Below are 18,778 nucleotides of genomic sequence, written 5' to 3'. Positions count from 1 at the left end.
TGCAACTGAAGTTATATATGAGACACTGCTAATGCTGCTGTAACTGCAAAGACACTCTTAAAGGAGTATGATTTTAGACTGTATATTCCACAGATAATGACTGCCCTGAAAAACAGATATCATGATAATGCTACTAACTCTTATGACTTGAAATTCAGTAAAGAAAGACAATATAAGAGAAAAAAATTCTGATTCCAACATTTCTATTTCTCTCATCTGATGTACTTTAGTGAACTGCAAAAAGGGAGAAGTGTTGTTTAGAGGCTGGAGGAATCCTGTAAAAAACCTAGTTTGTCTTTTTGTCAGTTTTTGCCTCTAAGTTTTGGGAAAATACTCATCATCTCCCTTCTACAAGTTTCTGCTTTGTCTTTTATTCTGGTACCTTCTTTTTAAATCATGTATTTTCATCCCATTAAATCATACAATGATTGTATTTTGTATTTACAGTCCTTGTATAAAGACACAGAAGCATTGATTTTAATATTTTACATTTAGTTCCCCTTTGAGTTGGAAACATCTTGAGATGGCTTTGCTGTCTATGGTTTGATAGTTGCCAATCTGTTTTCCCCTGTGTTTTAGGTTATACAGTTATGGCTTCAGCCAGTCTGTCATCCCAAGCCATGTGCTGATGGAGACCTGTTGGTTTTTTCACAGTGTTTACCTTCCACGTTTTGCTATAGCCTCTGATTCTGAGTTTGATTTTCATTCAGATGGAGCTCATCCCTGCTATATAATTTCATCCTTTTCTTGAATTAACCTGACCCCCTGGTCATCTTGCTATTTTGGCAGGTGCACGCTGAGTCTTTCTGTCTTCTCTATTAATTGCTGTGCCTGTTAGAAAACAATTCAAAGAAGATATTCATATTACGTGCATTTAGTATGTGCCAAGAGGACAGCTGTCATGGGTCATAGAAAAAAAAGGAAAATAGGCATTCTTTCACTGGTTGGCAATCTGTTTCCATAAAGGCACAGGTGATTGTCTTTGCTTCTAAGGTCAGTTAATCATCTTGGCTTTTTCTTTGGATTTAACAATGAGGGCTCTTGGTGGTCTTCTTTTTATACTTATAGCAGGCCTGCTACATCTGTCTTTTCCTTTACTTTGATGTCTTACTTTATATAAACTAACTGACTTTTAAGTTGTTGATAATTTATATTTGGACTGTGCATCCCTCTCTGTTTGAATTCTTAACCTGCTTGGATTTATCATCTTGCTTGGCTGATTAGCAATTTAATCCATTTATGGTAAGGCTTTTGCTTTTGACGGTTTCCTTTCCACAAAGGTTGAATTCCTAAGCTGCATACTGTCCTGTAATTTCAATTTACAGAACCACAGATTACAAATACAGCCCCTCCCCCAAGTCTTGTAATTTACCTTTGTAACTAGCTATTTTATAAGTTATAAATTAAGGGAATTAAAGATTAGACTAATTAGGGGTTTACTTGCAAGACACTTAATAAAAAATAAATAGGTTCTGTCTATTATTTTTATCTCTTCAACCAGACACTTTTGTGAGCCAAACTAGACTTTATGTCTGAGTGAACTCTGTCAGCTTTTTCTTAAGTTATGTTCCAAAGACCTGGTATTTTTAATAAAGATTTTCAATTTCTATTTATACTATCAAAATCGAAGTATTTCAAGCATCAGGATGTGTAGGCACACTTATTTCTTTGCTGGACAAATTCTCAACATATCAGTTTTGTCAACAATATATAGAAAAAAGTTGGGCATTCACTAAGGTATGCAGTTTGTAGTCTTTGAGGAGATTTGTAACGTAGTTCTTATGTTCTTCTTTGTTTTCTCATCCCCTGAAGTGTGTGTTATCATTAACGAACTTTTCATATGTTAAAATTTTAACTTCAAGCTTCCCAAATGGTGGGCTAACTCATTGGGTAAGCATTTGGTCTGTTTCTCCTCTTTTGTTTCTCAGAATTGGTTTATTCTTCCTTTTGGTTTTTTTGCTTATTATTCAAATCAGAATTTGAACCAAGTGGCAGAGGAATGTTTTTCTCTGTTTTTGGATGGTTTCTTTTTCTTGATAGTGTTTCTCTGATTTTCTGGTGAGTATTTTTCTCTCAGAGGTTGTAAATGAATACCTAAAGAAAATATTTTAGTACCTTAAATGACGTATATTGCTTTCCCTGTAGTCTAGGTTTCTTCTATGTGTGGATGCACTTCAAAGAATGCATTTAGTTTTATTTCTCTGTTTTTAGTTTGCTGCTTTTTTCTTTTTTTTCTCTTAGGCCCGGCGCAAAGAGGTTTTTATCCAGGAGCGATATGGAAGATTTAATCTGAGCGACCCATTTCTGGCTCTTCAGAGAGACTTTGAGGCAGGTGCTGGTGATAAAGAAAAGAAACCAATATGCATGAACCCTCTGTCCATTTTAGAGGCTGTTATGGCTCACTGCAGGAAAATGCAAGAAAGAATGTCAGCTCAGTTGGCTGCTGCTGAAAACAGACAAAAGAAGGTATCCTGCTATTGACTTTTTTCTTTTCCCTCTCAATGAGCAAAGAGTTGATCTGTGCCACTTTTTAAATTTGCATCTTTGGCTTGATTAACATTATGAGTGTTAAAATGCTGACACTTAATTTTCATATTGGGTGAAGTGCTGATTCTCTGGTGATATTTTGTATGTACACATCATTTTTTCTGTGAATTTAGCTCTATTTATACAAAAAATTGAATATAACTGGTACAAGGTGATAAAGTGGATATATAAGTAGATATCTCAGTGTTAACTGAGATAGCATCATCACAATATATTTTTAAACCAATACTGTTGGAGCCTTGAGGACCTATTGTTATTTTTGTTCTAACCTGAATAAAGTAAATATTATTTTAATTTTATATCAGGTGGCTCTATTTCATAAATCAGTAAAAATGTTATGTAACTCTAAAAATACTTTTTTGTATATTTAGACCATTTACTGTAAAAAGAAAATAATTTTGGAACAATTACATTGCAGAAAAAGTGCCAGATTGAAGATAAAACAATATCATTTTGAAAGTGAGTGATTGGTTTGTGACCTTACATATTTCACCAATATGTAAGCCATACATTTCTAAAACACAGCTAAATATTAATTTATTAGGGAGGGGCTTCTGATACGAAAGAGAGGAAACAGTCATAGGAAAGACTAATCGAGACAAGGTATATTTGAATAAATAAAAATAAATGCTCTCTATGTGTTTAATCACCTTCACTGGGTATAAGATAGATAGAATGTCTTCTACTGCTGTGATACAGCTTTTTGGTGACAGTTTTACATTGATTTAAAAACCCCCAAACAGGAAACACTCTAAGACAATTGACATTACATTGATTTTGTAATGATTGCTCTTTGGGAAAAAGCATGCATGCAAAAGTGCTGGAAGTTGCTGGAAATACATGCTTAAATTACACCAGCAAACATTTGTTGTTACTTTAACTCTGTTGTTTAGTTTAGTATAAGCATCATTGCTCTGTTAAGACTTCAGGAAAGCAGAATACTAAAAAAAAAAGGGATATTACTAGACTTTATATATTGATATCTAAGTCTTCACACAGTTTAATGCAGAGTGAACTATTACTAGTCGTACCTCAAACTTCTTTGTGAGAACTCTTAAGTATTAATATTCTTTCTCATAAGCTTTTTCAGTAAATAGAAAAATAGGAAAGGGCAAGCAAGCTTACTTGTTCTGACTGAAAAAGTATATTGAGAGAAACACTGACATGTCTGCCAGGACAGTTGAATTAGTTTCTTGTTTTAGTGCATGGCCACAAGTCTCTTTTTGTATCTAAATTCTTTATCTGTCTCTGGCTTTTATTATATGGACAGATACATGCACCTAAAATGGGCTCACATATTGCAAATATGTCAGTATATTAATATGTAAATTCAAATTTTGTCCTTTTTTTGTCTTTTTTTGCCAAAGTCTATATTTGTAATTTTGTTTGTACAGGAAAGGGTACTTTTGTCTTTTGCTTCCTAGAAGAATACATGAGCATCTTTTTTCTTTAAATCTTAATTTTAAGGATTTGAAAACAAACTTCATGTTGTTGAGCAGCTGTGTGCATGACTGTCTACTGAATTGCGTCTTCCTCTTTTAAACTCCATTAGAAATACTGTTTGCACAAGACACTTAAACTCCTTGCATTTGTGGTTACAGATTATGTATCTGTCAACCATCTCCATTCATTCAGTATTTTACCTTCCCTCTGTTCCACATTTTTCTGTCTGTTCTTCATCTCTCAAGTCCTTCTGTTGAAGAGGTTAATGAAGGTGTTTTGAGAGACTTCAAAAAACGTTCAACAAGGTAGGGTGACAGTATAAGAAAAAAAGATCAGCATAGGCAAATGTGACCTAAATAAAAGTCAGCTGCACCCCCTCCCTCCAAGAGTGGTTCCTCCTTCTCTAAATGTGTGATGCCTCTATCTTCATGTTTGGAATTGCTTCTCTGTCCCATTGTAAATAATGAAGTCTGTGTACAGCTGTGTTTATTTTCTCTGGATATTACCGAGCTTTAAACAGACTCAGAGTGAACTGTTATTCCAGGGTAGACTTAATATCTGTGAATATAATCACCTTGAAAGTATTCTATGTGTAAAATTTTTATTTGATCACAAAAAAAACAAGGCATAAAAATATATCAGCATGTAAAATCAAGAAGGTACACAAAGGACTGTAAGTCATAGGCTTACCGTATACAAGCATATTCTCAGATGTCATCTGCTTTGTGTTAAGTCTCCATTCTCTTCCATCTCTTTGAATGCTTTTCTTGGAGCTGCTGTGAAAATTAATTTTGAGTTTTACTGGGAACACAAAACAGATCATCAAAATGACAGTTCTTGATTTGTTGAGAGTTTGCAGAGGAGTTAGTATTGGGATGCATGCTCAAAGAAAGGCAAGCGTGGGTTGGAAAGGGCCTGTTGGTGTAATTTATTCTAACCTTGTGCTTAAAGCAGGTTATCATCATCAGTACATCTGGTCATCTGTGAATTTGTCTTGCTTAGTCATGAAAGTCCCCCAGAAATGGCAATACTGCATCTTTTCTGCACCGGTGTCCTTGTGAAGAACTTTTTTCTGAGACAGCCTCTCAAAGGACAAGTTCTCTTTTCTGTAACCTTTTATTATGGAGCCCCACCTACCATTTCCAAGATAAATTTGATTCTTGTCATTAATGTAAGGGTCCTTCCAAAGGATGTTGCTGTTAGATTATCTCTCTGTTTTTCACTAAACTATGCAAGCCAAAGTTCCTCAACATTTTCTTACAAAGCATGCTGTCTCTTACCTCTGAAGGGCCTTTGTTCGTTAATTGTTTGTAGAACACTGTAATTTTTCTCAGTATTCTTTTCTACTCCTTTTCAAATCCTTCTTGGACTCATTTCCAGATGTTTATATTACTGATGTGATACAGTGTAGGCATATAGTACATTTTGCAAAAATCAGGTTCTGGTTAGTTCGTAAACTCATAAATAATTGCAGCTAGTTCCAAATCTGTCACCTAAAGGAAGAAATACCATGTAAATATTCAGAGGTTTTTCCTATTCAGGATGATGCAGCAAAAAGAACAAGAGAGAGAGAGAGAGAGAGACATAGCAGACAATGTAAAATGAGAAAATAATGCTGCTTTTGTATATTGAAATCAAATAAAGGATTTACATTTATATTAGGAAGCCTTCATTTAGATGCAATGCTTACAAATAAGGTATTATAATAGTATGGTAAGCTGATTTCATGCCAGTTAAATATTAAAATCTGCTTGTAATTATTTGGAAGTAATATAATTTCACAACACTTAATTTATAGAATGAGAACCTCATCTGAAAACAAAATAGCAAAATAATTAATTATAGAAAGTTTTGACAAAAAATATTTTCACTATAATCTTTATACATCTCCAAGTTTTAGAAATTGTATATATTTCTCATTATTTTAATACGTATTTTAACAAAGAGAAAAACTGTTTGGATGCTCCCCTTGTTTTGAAAGGACCCTTACAGTAATCATGTTGTATCCTTTGAAAGTGCATTTAAATAATTGAGGAAAAAATAAGGGTTTTTTTCCACTTGTAGACTATGATTTGGACCATTCCTGAATACAGTGTCATTATAATATTTTGCAAATTTAATTTGCAGCTGTCCTTCCATTAACAGAGGAAGAGATGCTGCTGATACAGATTGCTTGACAATGACTGATAATACCATACCTTATTTTTCATATGTTTAGCACTGGTTTTTGGGACTCTGAGCAGTCTGTTCTAGTGGAAAGTGTACCTGCCCATGACAAGGGGCTGGACCTTCAAGATTCCTTCCAACCTAAACCATTCTATGAGGCTATGATACTGTTTTTAAGAAAGAGTGGATGTGGTTTTGTGAAAGGCATTGTGCAGAGTGTCAACCTGGAATAAAGCTCTAGAACCCCAGTGGGCAGCCTCTATGCTGCTAAATGGGTTTTGAAGTATTTGAAACCAAGGTGATGTTTAAAATGTAGGTATCATTTCCCACATTGATTTCTTCCTCATAGGTGTTTTATAAAATGATGTATTGCCATATTTTTGCATTCCTTTTCTAGAAGAGGGTCTGTGAATAAAAGCTCACAGTAGGCAAAATGAATTCGAGGCAATGGCTATATGAATAAGGGGGGAAATGATTCTTATCCATTATCTGCATTTTAGTAGTTCTTTGATTCTATCTTCCACATCACTGATGTCAATGAGACTTTTCACTGTTAGTAAGTGCAGGAGAATATTTGGCCTGTGCCAAAAAGTTGTCTTACTTATGGATGTTAAAACAAGATGCAGGATGCCAGTTATGTTCATGATGAACTTAATCTCCTTCAGTTGGAGGAAGAGATAAAACCTAACCTCTTTGTTCCTGTCCTCAAAGACTTTTTGCAAAGCTCATCTCTTGCTTGTGTTTGATTCCCTTACTGAGATGGCTTTATGCTATGTATTATTTTTGGAGAACAGGTAGCTCCATCACTCAGTGGGGGAGTCTCTCTGTTGTCAATGGAGGAAATTAAAAGATTTTTCTTAGTTTCTAAATTGCTCTACGGAGATGTCTGTCTGTTTTACTTGTATAAGACTATATGCACTTGTGTTAGATATCACAAATCACCTGTCTGAGTTCATTTTAGTCATACTCTCAAAGATTAAAATATCAGTGTCAGGTTAATACTAGGTTATTATGAAATGAGAATTGTTAATGAGAATTATTTTCTATGTTTTCTTACAGTTGGAGATGGAAAAATCTCAGTTACAGAATCTTGAGCTGGAGCACAAAAAGCTATCTGCTCGTCTTGAAGAAGAACGTGGAAAGAATAAGCATGTAGTATTGATGCTAGTGAAAGAGTGTAAGCAGTTGTCTGGCAGAATTGTAGAAGAAGCCCAGAAACTGGAAGAAGTGATGTCAAAATTTGAAGAGGAAAAGAAAAAGGCTACTGAGTTGGAGGAGTCTCTTGCAGCTGAAAAACAAAGGAGTACACAAATGGAAGCTCAAATGGAAAAGCAGCTGTCTGAGTTTGACACAGAGAGAGAGCAGTTGCGTGCCAAACTTCACAAAGAGGAAACACACACCAGTGACCTCAGAGAAGAAAGAGATAAAATGATCAAAATGATTGAGCAATTTAAAAAGGAGAATGAAAGTAAAGCTAATCTTTCTCAGAAGAATAAAGATAGGAATCTTGTTTCTGTTTCAGTTGAAACAGAAGAGCCAAGTTCAAGAGCTGTTGCTTGTCAAACAGAGTCTGTAATGATGGACAATAGCATAGAAAATGCTAAGAAGTTGCCTTTGACTGTCTCTATAAAGTCTCCTACAGTGAGCCCACTAGTGTCTGGCAATTCAAAAATGAATGTGTGTGCCAATGCAGCATTTGTGAAGCCTGTCATTGATAGGCAGTCTTCATCTAGTGAACTTGTCCCTCCCACTACTCCTGTTTTTGCACAGAATCAAAACAGAATTGAAGAAAATGGGCCAAGTACAGGCTCATCCCCTGATTTATCAAGTAGCACTTCCCCTTTTTCAAATAGTAATTCCCTTTGCACCCCTACCACACCAACTGCCACAGCTCAGAATTCCTCACTCTCTTCATCTATACACAGTTTGCATTCACCATCTGCCAACACTACTGGCCATCCAGGCCTAAATCCACGAGTCCAAGCAGCTAGATTTAGATTTCAGGCAAATACAAATGATCAAGACCAAAATGGAAACACAACCCAAAGCCCTCCCTCAAGGGATGTATCCCCTACTAGTCGTGACAACCTTGCTGCCAAGCAGGCGGCTCGGAATACTGTTACCCAAGTTCTTTCAAGATTTACAAGCCCTCAGAGTAGCGCTCCATCACGGCTAGGGACATCACATTCAGTGGATGTTGGCACTTACCCTTCAACTGGTAAAATGACTTTAAAGACTCCAAGTGTATCAAGAATTGACAGAGGAAATCCTCCACCTATTCCTCCTAAAAAACCAGGGCTTTCACAAGCTCCTTCTCCACCACACCCACAGCTTAAAGTTTTAATGGATAGTAATCGATCCCCAAATACAAGTGCGAAAACTGACAACAAAACCATGACCTCACCTCTATCAAGTTCACCACAAGGAATCAGGGTAATAAATGAGGAAATTATTTCTAAGTCCTCACCTCAGCTGCCACCAAAACCTGCTATAGATTTATCTGTGGCACCTGCAGGCTGTGCCATACCAGCCGTAGCCTCATCTCAGGTGGGTGCCTGGCCTTCCCACTTTCCTGGACTGAACCAACCCGCATGTTCAGAAAATTCCTTTGTCATTCCCACCACCATTGCCTGTAACTCCTCCATAAACCCTGTTAGTGCCTCATCCTGTAGACCATGTGATTCAGACAGCCTCCTGGTAACAGCATCAGGTAAAGGGATTGATGTGCTACAAACTGTCTCCCTCAAAAATAACATTTTGGTTTTCTTATATGTCTTGTTTGCTTTATTTATCTTGTAACTTTCTCTTTCTTACTTTCTAAAAGCCAAAATTTTCATTTGTATTTTTTCCACATTCCAGAGTTATGAGAATTCTTTCGCTGATTTAGTAATGTTATAAGTAAGTTTGCTTCCTCAAGGAAGTCTCCATATTGAAGACTTTTTTTAAAGAGGACTAATGTTTAAAGTAAGTGAGCTGCAGATTAGAGTGTATTAAACTTTGTAGTTTATAAAATCGGAGATTCTAGATTTCCTGTTATTAAGCAATTTTTATTCCCATTCCACTTCATTGAAAACTTTCTACATGTATCAGGAGTAACGTAGCTGTCCTTTTAACATTTGGTTGTCACATCATACTGTCAGAATCCTCTCTCCTTTCTGAACTCTGCCATAAAATTATGAGCTCAGAAATCTTATCCTTCTGTTTGTCTACTGCTCCTCAGAGTCAACAACATTGGGATTTGATGACAGCCTTAGTTTGCTGTTTTTCATATGGATGTCCTGAATTAACATCTTAAATTCATATTCCACAATGTCAGATAGATCATTGCCATGTCAGATAGATCATTAGTCTCCCAGTATTTCAAATATTTTCCAAGATTAACTTGCCTTCAAGTGCTATTAGGCTCTATAACAGAATTTAAAAATACTTTTAAAAAATTTAAGATTTTATGAACATAGAACAAATTACTGGAAAAGACAGCTTCAAAGTGAATAGTTTTTGTAAGCAAGAGACTGTCTTCCACAAATCCTATGCATGAATTAGATGTATGTAGCAGTTAGTATTACATTAATTATCTGATATTTGGAAATAATTTAAGATAGTTATTGATTATTCTTCAGAAGAATAAAGCTCATACCTTAAAATTGAAATTACCAGTGTTTTTCTTCATGTATTGTTATTGCTTTAGTTGGTGCTTTGAAGTATTAACTTTTTTCTTAGGAGAACAATCATTCTTTTCAATCGGACTCTACCCCCAAATATTTAATTTTTCTTTCTTATGAAATGTGTGACCATTTTCAGAGAAAATTCTCAGAGAGAACTTTTTGTCAAAAATTGTTAGGTTTTATTGATTTTTAAGAGTGCCTTCTTTCTCTGACTCCACTTTTTCTGAGGAGGCATGGAAATATTTGTTGACTTCATTCCATTGTAATCCTTGCTCTGAACATTTGATCTTAGTACTTGGTGACACTGTTTTTTGGGAATATTTGCAATTGCAGATGGGAAACATATCCCATGATCTAAAGTATGCTAAAAAAAGATTGCTTACACTCTACTTAGCTGTATGCTATTTTATTTTATTAATATAGAGATGTTATTTTAGTATCTCCTTTACTGGCTGCATACAGGCTTAAAGAACCTTAATAACTTTATCTGTAATATTCACATAAATATCCAGGAAGTTCTTTGTGTTTTACCCAAAATAATGCTTATATTTTATTGCACTTATTCTTCAATCTAATTTTCTTAATTTTTTTAGGGAGTTTAATCTATTTTGGCCAAGCATTCTAGCAAACTGCAGAACTAAATAAATTTAGAGCAACAGATATTGTGCAATTATAGAAAAGATTACCTTCAAAATTTTATACTAAGAAAAAAAATAGATTTTATAAGTATATATGGAAATAGAAAGATAAACCAAATTTAATAACACTGGTTTTGTTAAGATAGTGTAGTCAGTAATACCTGAATTCATGCCACTTAATCTTTTTTTCAGCTTCTTTTTTAAATACTACTTTTTTTGAGTTTAGAAACATCTAACAGACTACAAATACTGCTGAAACTTCCTTCCCATATCTGTATTTTCTCTAGGCACAGAATCAGTTAGTTTTATTAATGATCTGGTTGATTTTAATATGTTCTATTTACTTTTTTTAGAAAATGTTTAGAATTTCAATTTTACATTCAGTTAAAGCAAAGCATGGTTGAATCTTACTCATATTTTATTGTATAGTAAGTAGTGAGCTTCAATCAGAATTTTGAAATATTTTTAAAAGCAGTGCCAAACAATTTTAACATATTAAAGGACATTGACAGAATCCTGCCTTTTTTTTTGTTTGTCAATAAATTCATGCTTCTTTCTTCTTTTTGTGGAGTCAGAAGAATTGGTAGTAACCTAATCACTAAAGTATTATATTTATTCATTTTAAGAGTGTCCTAGTTAGCTCAGATTGCTTTAGGAACTTATCAAGAGCCTGATTTTCAGTAAGGAAGTGTCTTGGCTCTAGGAAGAGGAACTATTAAGACCAAACTTAAAATAGGAGCTCTGATCTTGTCACTTAGGCATTCTGCTAAAGTAATGTGATCGTATCTTCTTTTGGCTATTGTACCACAATAGGTGGGCTATTGTACCACATGTTGCTCTTTTCATCCCTGGTAGGAAAAGACATAGGCCTTCATCACTAACATTAAGCAGACTACACATAGAGACATTACAATGAACATTTATGGCCTGATTCAAAATCTGTGGCAGTGTTTTCATTGACTTCAGCAGCCTTTTAATCGGTGCCAAAATGCTTCTGCTGTGTTTTGATTTCTACAGTTCAATGGCTGTAAGACTTCAAAATGGAAACAAATGTAGGCGTTTGGATTATCATACCCCTGGGATTTCTGCTTTCACTTTCTTCTTACTTTTGTGCTTTCTGAGTCAATGAAATATATTTTTTATTTTGCTCATTTCTATAATGATTGATTTATTTTCTCTACAATTGGCTTTGAAGATAAAAGGGGGGGAGGGATGAAGGGCTGATCTAGGCTCTGAAATTAACCATCTCACATTCTGAAGCTGATGCCAGAAGCTGTTTTTGTCTGTCCCTCTGCCCTTCATCACTGCATGCCCTACAAGCTTTCACAGATGCTTCACATTTCCTAACTTTCTGCATCTTTAATGGTGTCCCTTATCTATTGGTATCTTCTAATGTTGGTGCACTTTGTTGGATGAGTTGAATTTTATTATGCTGCTTCACAGTGACAATAGAGTGTAAAGTTATTACTTATTTTTCTGTCTTTATTAGTAGAAGGTTTTCATTTTATGGTAACCTAATATAATGGATTTCATCACTGAATTGCAACAACATATTTTTCTGTACAAGGAGCTGAAATGAAAATTAAGATGTGACATTAAAAAATTTCTTTCATTTTGGCATTTCTCTTAAGGATGCCCCAAGAACAAGCAAACAAACAAGCAAATAAACTACATCAAAAAATTGCACTTTTTTCAAAAGAAAAGGAGACCCAAAATATTACTCATATTACCAAAATTCCAGTGTTAAACAGTTTTAGTAACTGTAGTGCCACCTTGGCTATATCCACTATCAGGTAACTACCACAAGAAGACAGTAAAAACTACACAACTGCTATTTTAAAAACATGCATAAATGTATAGCAACAGCTGCAGCACAGTTAGTTTCAAAGAATAACAAAACGCTGGAAAAATAAAACCACTTTCACAATGGAAAGGAATACCATAAGGTTTTCTTTGGACCTTAAGGAATTTTTGTAAGAGTTCACTGTTCTCAAATGGTGGAAGGTGAAGGTAATGTATTTTTTTGCCACTTAAAAGATACAGTTTACTTTGTATATTGCTTATTGGGTTTTTTTTAATAAACTTCAGAAACCCTCAAAATCATCTTATTAAAAGTATTGCAGAAGTAAGTACTACTAGGAGTATTAATAGTCAGAAGGTAGCTTCAGAATTAAAGTTACAAGAAAATGTATGGAGTTAATTTTACAATTTATCATTGGTTTAAATTTGGATTTACAAGGTAGCTTCACAGCTGCAGTGATGACTTCTTACAGTGAATATAAAAAATGTAAGTTTAACAATAAGCTAGTAATATTGAGAAAGTACTGAAAACTTGTTTCCTTTAGATACTTAACTAGTAAACTTAATTCAAATTAACAAATTTAGCTTATTTTGGAAACAAATATAAAAAAAAATGCTCTAAGCATTTTTTGTTGTGTTTTTTTAACTGGGATCAGACTATGTATTCTCATTGGTATTGCTCAGATGATTAATTTTTGTGTAAGTCTTGATGTTAATTAAATTTATCGACATCTTACAAGGTACCCAGTTTATTATTTCTGTGGAATTCTGTTCGGAATTTCTGTATTTCATTTAGTTTTCCAAAATATGAACAGATCATCCCAGCATGGTACTGCTACTCCATGTATTTTTTCTAGTTCAAGACGCTGGATAGCACTTACCAGCTTGAATGGAGCTGAAGCTAATGCCTGCAACTCTTCTTCAATCTCAGGCATTGCAAAGCTGCATTAAAAGCTGCCTTAACTTGCTTTGTGTCAGATTTCAGCCTCATATAGTAGCCTATTTGTGGCCACAGAAGACAAAGTTATTTATTTAAGAGATAAATATAATGTGTATTTTCTAACGGAATTAGTAAAAATATGAAAAAAAACCCCAACCTTTCTCCTATTTTCTCTTGCAGTCTTTGCTCAAAGAAGAATGCACAAAATATTCCATGCTTTATGCCGCAAACTTCATATTCTTAACAAAGTCCGTACTAAAGCTGATAAGCAGTCAACAGAACATTTAACCACTCCTAAGCTTTCAGAGTTTTGGATTGAATATTCTTTGTTAATGGAGTGACTTGAAAGCTTTTAGACATTAATTTTATGTAATCTGTTATCCATTCCCACTGGAACATTTTATTATATATTGTTTAAGTATCACTGAGTAAAAGGAACATTACCTTAATGGAGAGTTCAATAATAAATATATTTTTTCTGTATTAATTGTGTAAATGGTTGCTGCATGTTTTTTCAAACTTACTGAAAGGCACCTGAAGTCATTAAGGCTCTCTGCAGTTTATCTTTATAAGTACATATGAGTTATATAAATGCTAAATATTTAAATACTAAAGTTTTCACTAAGGAGGATAAAATTATGAATGAAAATAAGTACTTTATTTTGAAAACTTTTCTGTAAATACTTAAAAAAAATCTTCCCAGTATATTGCAAATAAATTGAAACCTGTCTAGAACTTCTGCTAGTTTTGATAATATAATTTTTTTTGAGACATGCAGATGCTATTACAGTTCACAAGTTTCACACAGACCTTTTGTATTGAAGTCCTGTTCATTTGTATTAACAAGTGTCACCCTTGAATGCAGTTTTTATTCTTCAGAATACCTTCTAATGTGTAGACAAAACACCATTACAAAAGTTTTGCTAAACTGACAAATGCAGTTATTTTGAAGATACTTTTTAGTACTTAAAAGAACACAGAAAATGAAGGGCTTTATTTATGTGTCTCTAACTTCTGTTGCTTTAACTCACAGGCTGGTCTTCCTCCCTAACCCCTTTGTTAACAAGTGGTGGTCCTGTCCCCCTGGGTGGCAGGCCCACCCTTCTTCACCAAGCTGCTGCCCAGGGAAATGTCACTTTATTATCAATGCTGCTTAATGAAGAAGGACTGGACATTAATTACTCTTGTGAAGATGGCTATTCTGCCTTGTATTCTGCTGCTACGAATGGACATACAGGTAAATGATACTACGATCTAGTATGGCATCCATGTAAACTAGTGAGAGCTTACTTCATGTGTTTTTAATATTTAATTAGGTCAAATGCATTCTTCTTTGAAATTTAAAACTGGAATAAATAGATTATATATCAAAGTCATGGTATAGCATATATATAACCAGTGCTTCTTGAAGCAGAATTTTAAAACTCCGAAAGCATTTGAAGCACAAAAATTGGTACATCCATTCTAATTCTCCTCTCCCTTTTTATAAAAAGCTACCACCTATTATGACCCCATATTCTGTGAAAAACTAAAGATCTTTTCTAGCAATAAGTGCTTGAAAGAAAGAACTTTCGACTACAGAGAGTAAGCAGCAAAGAATAGATGGTCATCAGGGTTTTGATCTTGTGCATCAGCAGTGAAAATGATGGAAGATAGTGTCAGAATAGTGTGTTACTTGGGATAGAAAATGAACTGTCTATTTTTGAAATAAATTAAATAGCCTTCATTTGTTACCTAGGCTCTCCTGAGAAAATGAAAAGGGTTTTTATTTTCCTTTCCCCATGACCCCAACCCTCCTTCGTATTGAGGAAGTATCATTTCAGAGCCTTTCAACAGTCTTCATATGTTATGAATGTATTTATGAAATGCAGCAGATATGTTACTAACAGATATGAATTTCATGGATACAAACTCCTAGCAATAGTTTTCAGACTTTTAGCACAAGGCTCTCAAACAGCAGTTTGTTTTAAAAGTCCAGTGCACATAGTACATTACTATAGCTTTTTCTACCTACATAAAAAACTCCAGATTCTTATATTGCAAGTAGTATCATTATGCTGTTTTGGACACTAAAGATGAAATCTAGCAATACCAAGGGCAAATATTCCTTTAATTTTTAGTAAAGTAAAAAATATATTTCAGAGTAGAAGGTGAATATAGTCCCTGATCCAGTGTTCCAGATAGCACAGAGACTATTTCATAATTATTTTCAAGTATTTAAAAAATAAAACTAAAGTTAGGATACAAAATCTGCAGCTAGGCAGATAGTGTATATTCTTCTGACATCTTCAGGATTAATTTTGCTACCAGGCATCGGGAAGGAGGAATTTTAATTTTGCTCAAAATGGTATATTTTGTCTTTGCTTCCTAGGTGCTGTGGGGTTTTTTGGTAGAACCATCTGGGTGTTTTCACCTGAGCTTCTTTCTTGTTGCCAAGACCTTTAAAATAGTGAAATAGTATTTTTTTTTCCCTTGAGTGATTTTTTTTCTTCTTTTCAGCTTGTTATCTGCAGTATTAAAATCCTGGTTAATTATATTGTGTGGATTTATTATTCTCTCCTTCCTAAATGGATGTTTGGTGTATTCTTCTAGGCTTACATCCAGTTATCATTGCTGATATTTGTGGGAGACCATAATTGACCCAATTCTTCCTTATTTGTCTTGTATTCTGAAATTGCTTCACAGCAAATGATTTTCAATTACAATTACTGAGCAGCTCCTACTGACAGCAAAGGCAATTTGGCTCCTTGTTTCATTGTCAAAATTTCAAATAAGAAAGACACTTGACAGAATTGTGAAAACAATAATAAAAACAAAGATATGCACCCTGTAATTGTTTGTATGTTTTATTTTTTGAGATAAAAACTGTATTACAGAAGTTATAGTGTTGCTCTTCTATTTATAGTTGACAGGATGTGAAAAATACTTTGTTGTACAAATTCATGACATTTCAGCAAATAAATGGATCAAGAGAATCACATGGCAGCAGTGTTGGTCTCCTTTATAAATTATATGAAAATTGAAAGTTACAGATTTATAAAATTTATGGAGAAAAATTTTTGTGCTTAACTTTATTATATGATACTTTTTCATTACTTGTAGTTTATTCTCAAGTGAATGAATATACGTAGCAATTCAAAGTGGAGACTTCAAAAAACAAGTTTACTTAAATTGTATAGGCTTAAGAAAAGATGTATAGAAATAAATATTTTGAAAGTCCTTTCTAATACCTCTTCTTAACTAGCCAGTTGGAAAGAAATTATACTGGTGTCACTTTAAGGATAAAATTATTTATTGTTCAAATTTTATAATGTTATGCTGTCCATGGTAAGTTTCTGTTGTTTTTGGGGTTTTTTTCCATAGAATCATACAATCACTTAGGTTGAAAGAGACCCTTTAAGATCATTTAGTCTAACTATAAGACTTAACACAAGCCTACACTAGTGGGTGATCATAGTGTGATTTAATTTATTGAGAATATTTTTAAAGTGGACTTAGTGCCAAAATGGATTTAGAGATTTCTAAGTCAGCTAACCAGATTTCCCTGTCTCTCCTGGAGATTTTACCAGAAGAAACGAGTAACTTTGGAATTGATAAAAGCAAGCATAATGAATATCTCCCTTCAGAAATGCCATGTTTTGGTGATTCTGGGAAGAGTGCAAACTGAATGGTCTCCACACATTTTCAGTGAAGAAGTATTTCAGATGTGTAGATAATTAGAGAGTGGTAGAGCACATTGTAACCAGCATGGTGGCAGCAGCTGTTTTATGCTCTCAGCCCATTCTGTAGAAAAAATGGAGTTGCACTAGAAAAGAGCACTGAAATATTTTGTCCTAATCTATTCTAATTGGAAAATATGTAGCTTTCCTGTTTGGAAACAGTTGACTTTTGAGAGCTGGAGCAGAGGGTTTTTCTAGCACATGAAGTCATGATTTGTTTCCAGCACACATTGTCCCTAATTCTGTAGATCTGAGAGAGAGAAATTCACCCTAAAAATACACACTTTCTTTGTATTTGAATGGACATGAGGAAACTGTTAATTTAATGATTTAACCTCTAGATTGGGATAGCTGAACAGGTTGTCTTGTCAGGTTGTCTTGGTTTTACCATTAGCAAAGAAGGAACCACTTCAGGTCTACTGTACTCTTAATAATAGTAGTTCTCTTAGCTAATAGATCTTCATAGCTGGATAATGTTGCAAATCGTGACCATCCTGTGCCACAAAGAGGTGGAAAAGGACAGAATGAAACAATATTCCTGAATCTCAGCGATGTGGAGAACATAATATCCTTTGGAATCAGCTATGTGCTATTCATATGCATTTACAGTGTAATTGATTCTCTTCTATCCTGAGTATTTGGAGGCTGTGGCACCCTGATTGATAGGAAAAAACTGGAATGTATGGGAAGTAGAAAGGAGTGAGGTGCAGAGACATACAGCTACATGGAGTCAGCTTTGTCAAGCCACCGGATGTATCTGCATGATGTTTGCCATCACTCTGGAAGAACTAACTACCCAGCTGTGGTGGAGAGCTGTAAAATCTCCAGGTGTTTATCTTAATTTGCTTTCATGTTTTGCTTCTGCTATGATCAAAACTTTTAACTTAGTGGCACCAATGTCTGTCTAGTGCCTGCCCTTCCACCCAGTGCTCCCCACTGCTGATTACTTTTATGGCAGACCAGAGTGACCTGGAGTGAACGAGCCTGGAACTGACCCAAATTACCTTTATCCAAATGCCAGTAAAAAGTCCATCCAGAAGACCCAGGCGTCTTGGAGATAATTGCTCTTTCACTTGATATGTCACCAGAACAGCTCATGAAGGGCTTACTAGCTCACATGTTCTACCTTATGCAAGTAGCTGTATTTCCTCATGGTCACATTTATCCCTAAGATTAAAAAGCTGTTTTCAGAAGCAGTATTTTCACAGAGATAAGCTTCATCAGAAACAGTATTTATACAGACATAACCTACCACCTAAATGATCTCCCAATCAATAAGTGTGAATTAACCCTGCCTTTCTAGACAGGTAGTCTTGTCCTGTGTGTTCATGGCTTTTGCATGGCTAACATATGCTTTATGAACCAACAACTGAGTATTCTACCAAATACTTGAAACTTCTAGATGAAAATTATTTCAACATCCCTCATAAACTTTAGAATTATTTTAGGATGTCAAGCAGGAATCTGTATTTTCAAGTTAATAATTTAATATAGGACAGAGATTGGAAAGAAGAAAAAAAGATAGGTTATTCTTAGCAGAGTATTTTTGTGTTAAAAAGTGAATGAAAATATAACTTTATTTTAAATTGTACTATCTTACAATTGGAAGGCCTTGGTAAATTAGTTAACAGAGAGCTTCTTTATGACTTACAAAAAATTTACAGGTCAAGTCCTGGTAACTTACCATGACAACCAACAAAAAAAAGTAATTTTACATAATTTCACATCAGATTACTCACTTCAAAATTCAGGAATCCTAATTTGCAAAATAATAACTTAAAGTGTTTTAAAATCTTATTTCTTAATGTTTAATTATTTATTCAATCAACTCCACAATATCTGTGTTAGTATTTGAAAAAA

The 18,778-nt window shown here is 34.4% G+C and overlaps 1 protein-coding gene across 2 annotated transcripts in view; it reads left to right on the top strand.

The window, feature by feature from the left end:
- CTTNBP2 (cortactin binding protein 2) overlaps window positions 1–18,778 on the top strand; it is a 77,119-nt gene that overhangs the window by 23,982 nt on the left and 34,359 nt on the right. For both annotated transcript variants that reach the window (XM_033056863.2, XM_033056862.2), the window contains exons 3-5: window positions 2,242–2,466; window positions 7,216–8,866; window positions 14,233–14,436. In XM_033056863.2, the coding sequence (XP_032912754.1) occupies window positions 2,242–2,466; window positions 7,216–8,866; window positions 14,233–14,436 (2,080 nt within the window). The remainder of the gene's footprint in view (window positions 1–2,241; window positions 2,467–7,215; window positions 8,867–14,232; window positions 14,437–18,778) is intronic.

This window comes from Catharus ustulatus, chromosome 4 (assembly GCF_009819885.2).
Source record: "Catharus ustulatus isolate bCatUst1 chromosome 4, bCatUst1.pri.v2, whole genome shotgun sequence".
Lineage (NCBI taxonomy): Eukaryota > Metazoa > Chordata > Aves > Passeriformes > Turdidae > Catharus > Catharus ustulatus.
Note: the sequence above shows the minus strand (reverse complement) of the source record. Positions and strands in the feature narration are given on the sequence as shown.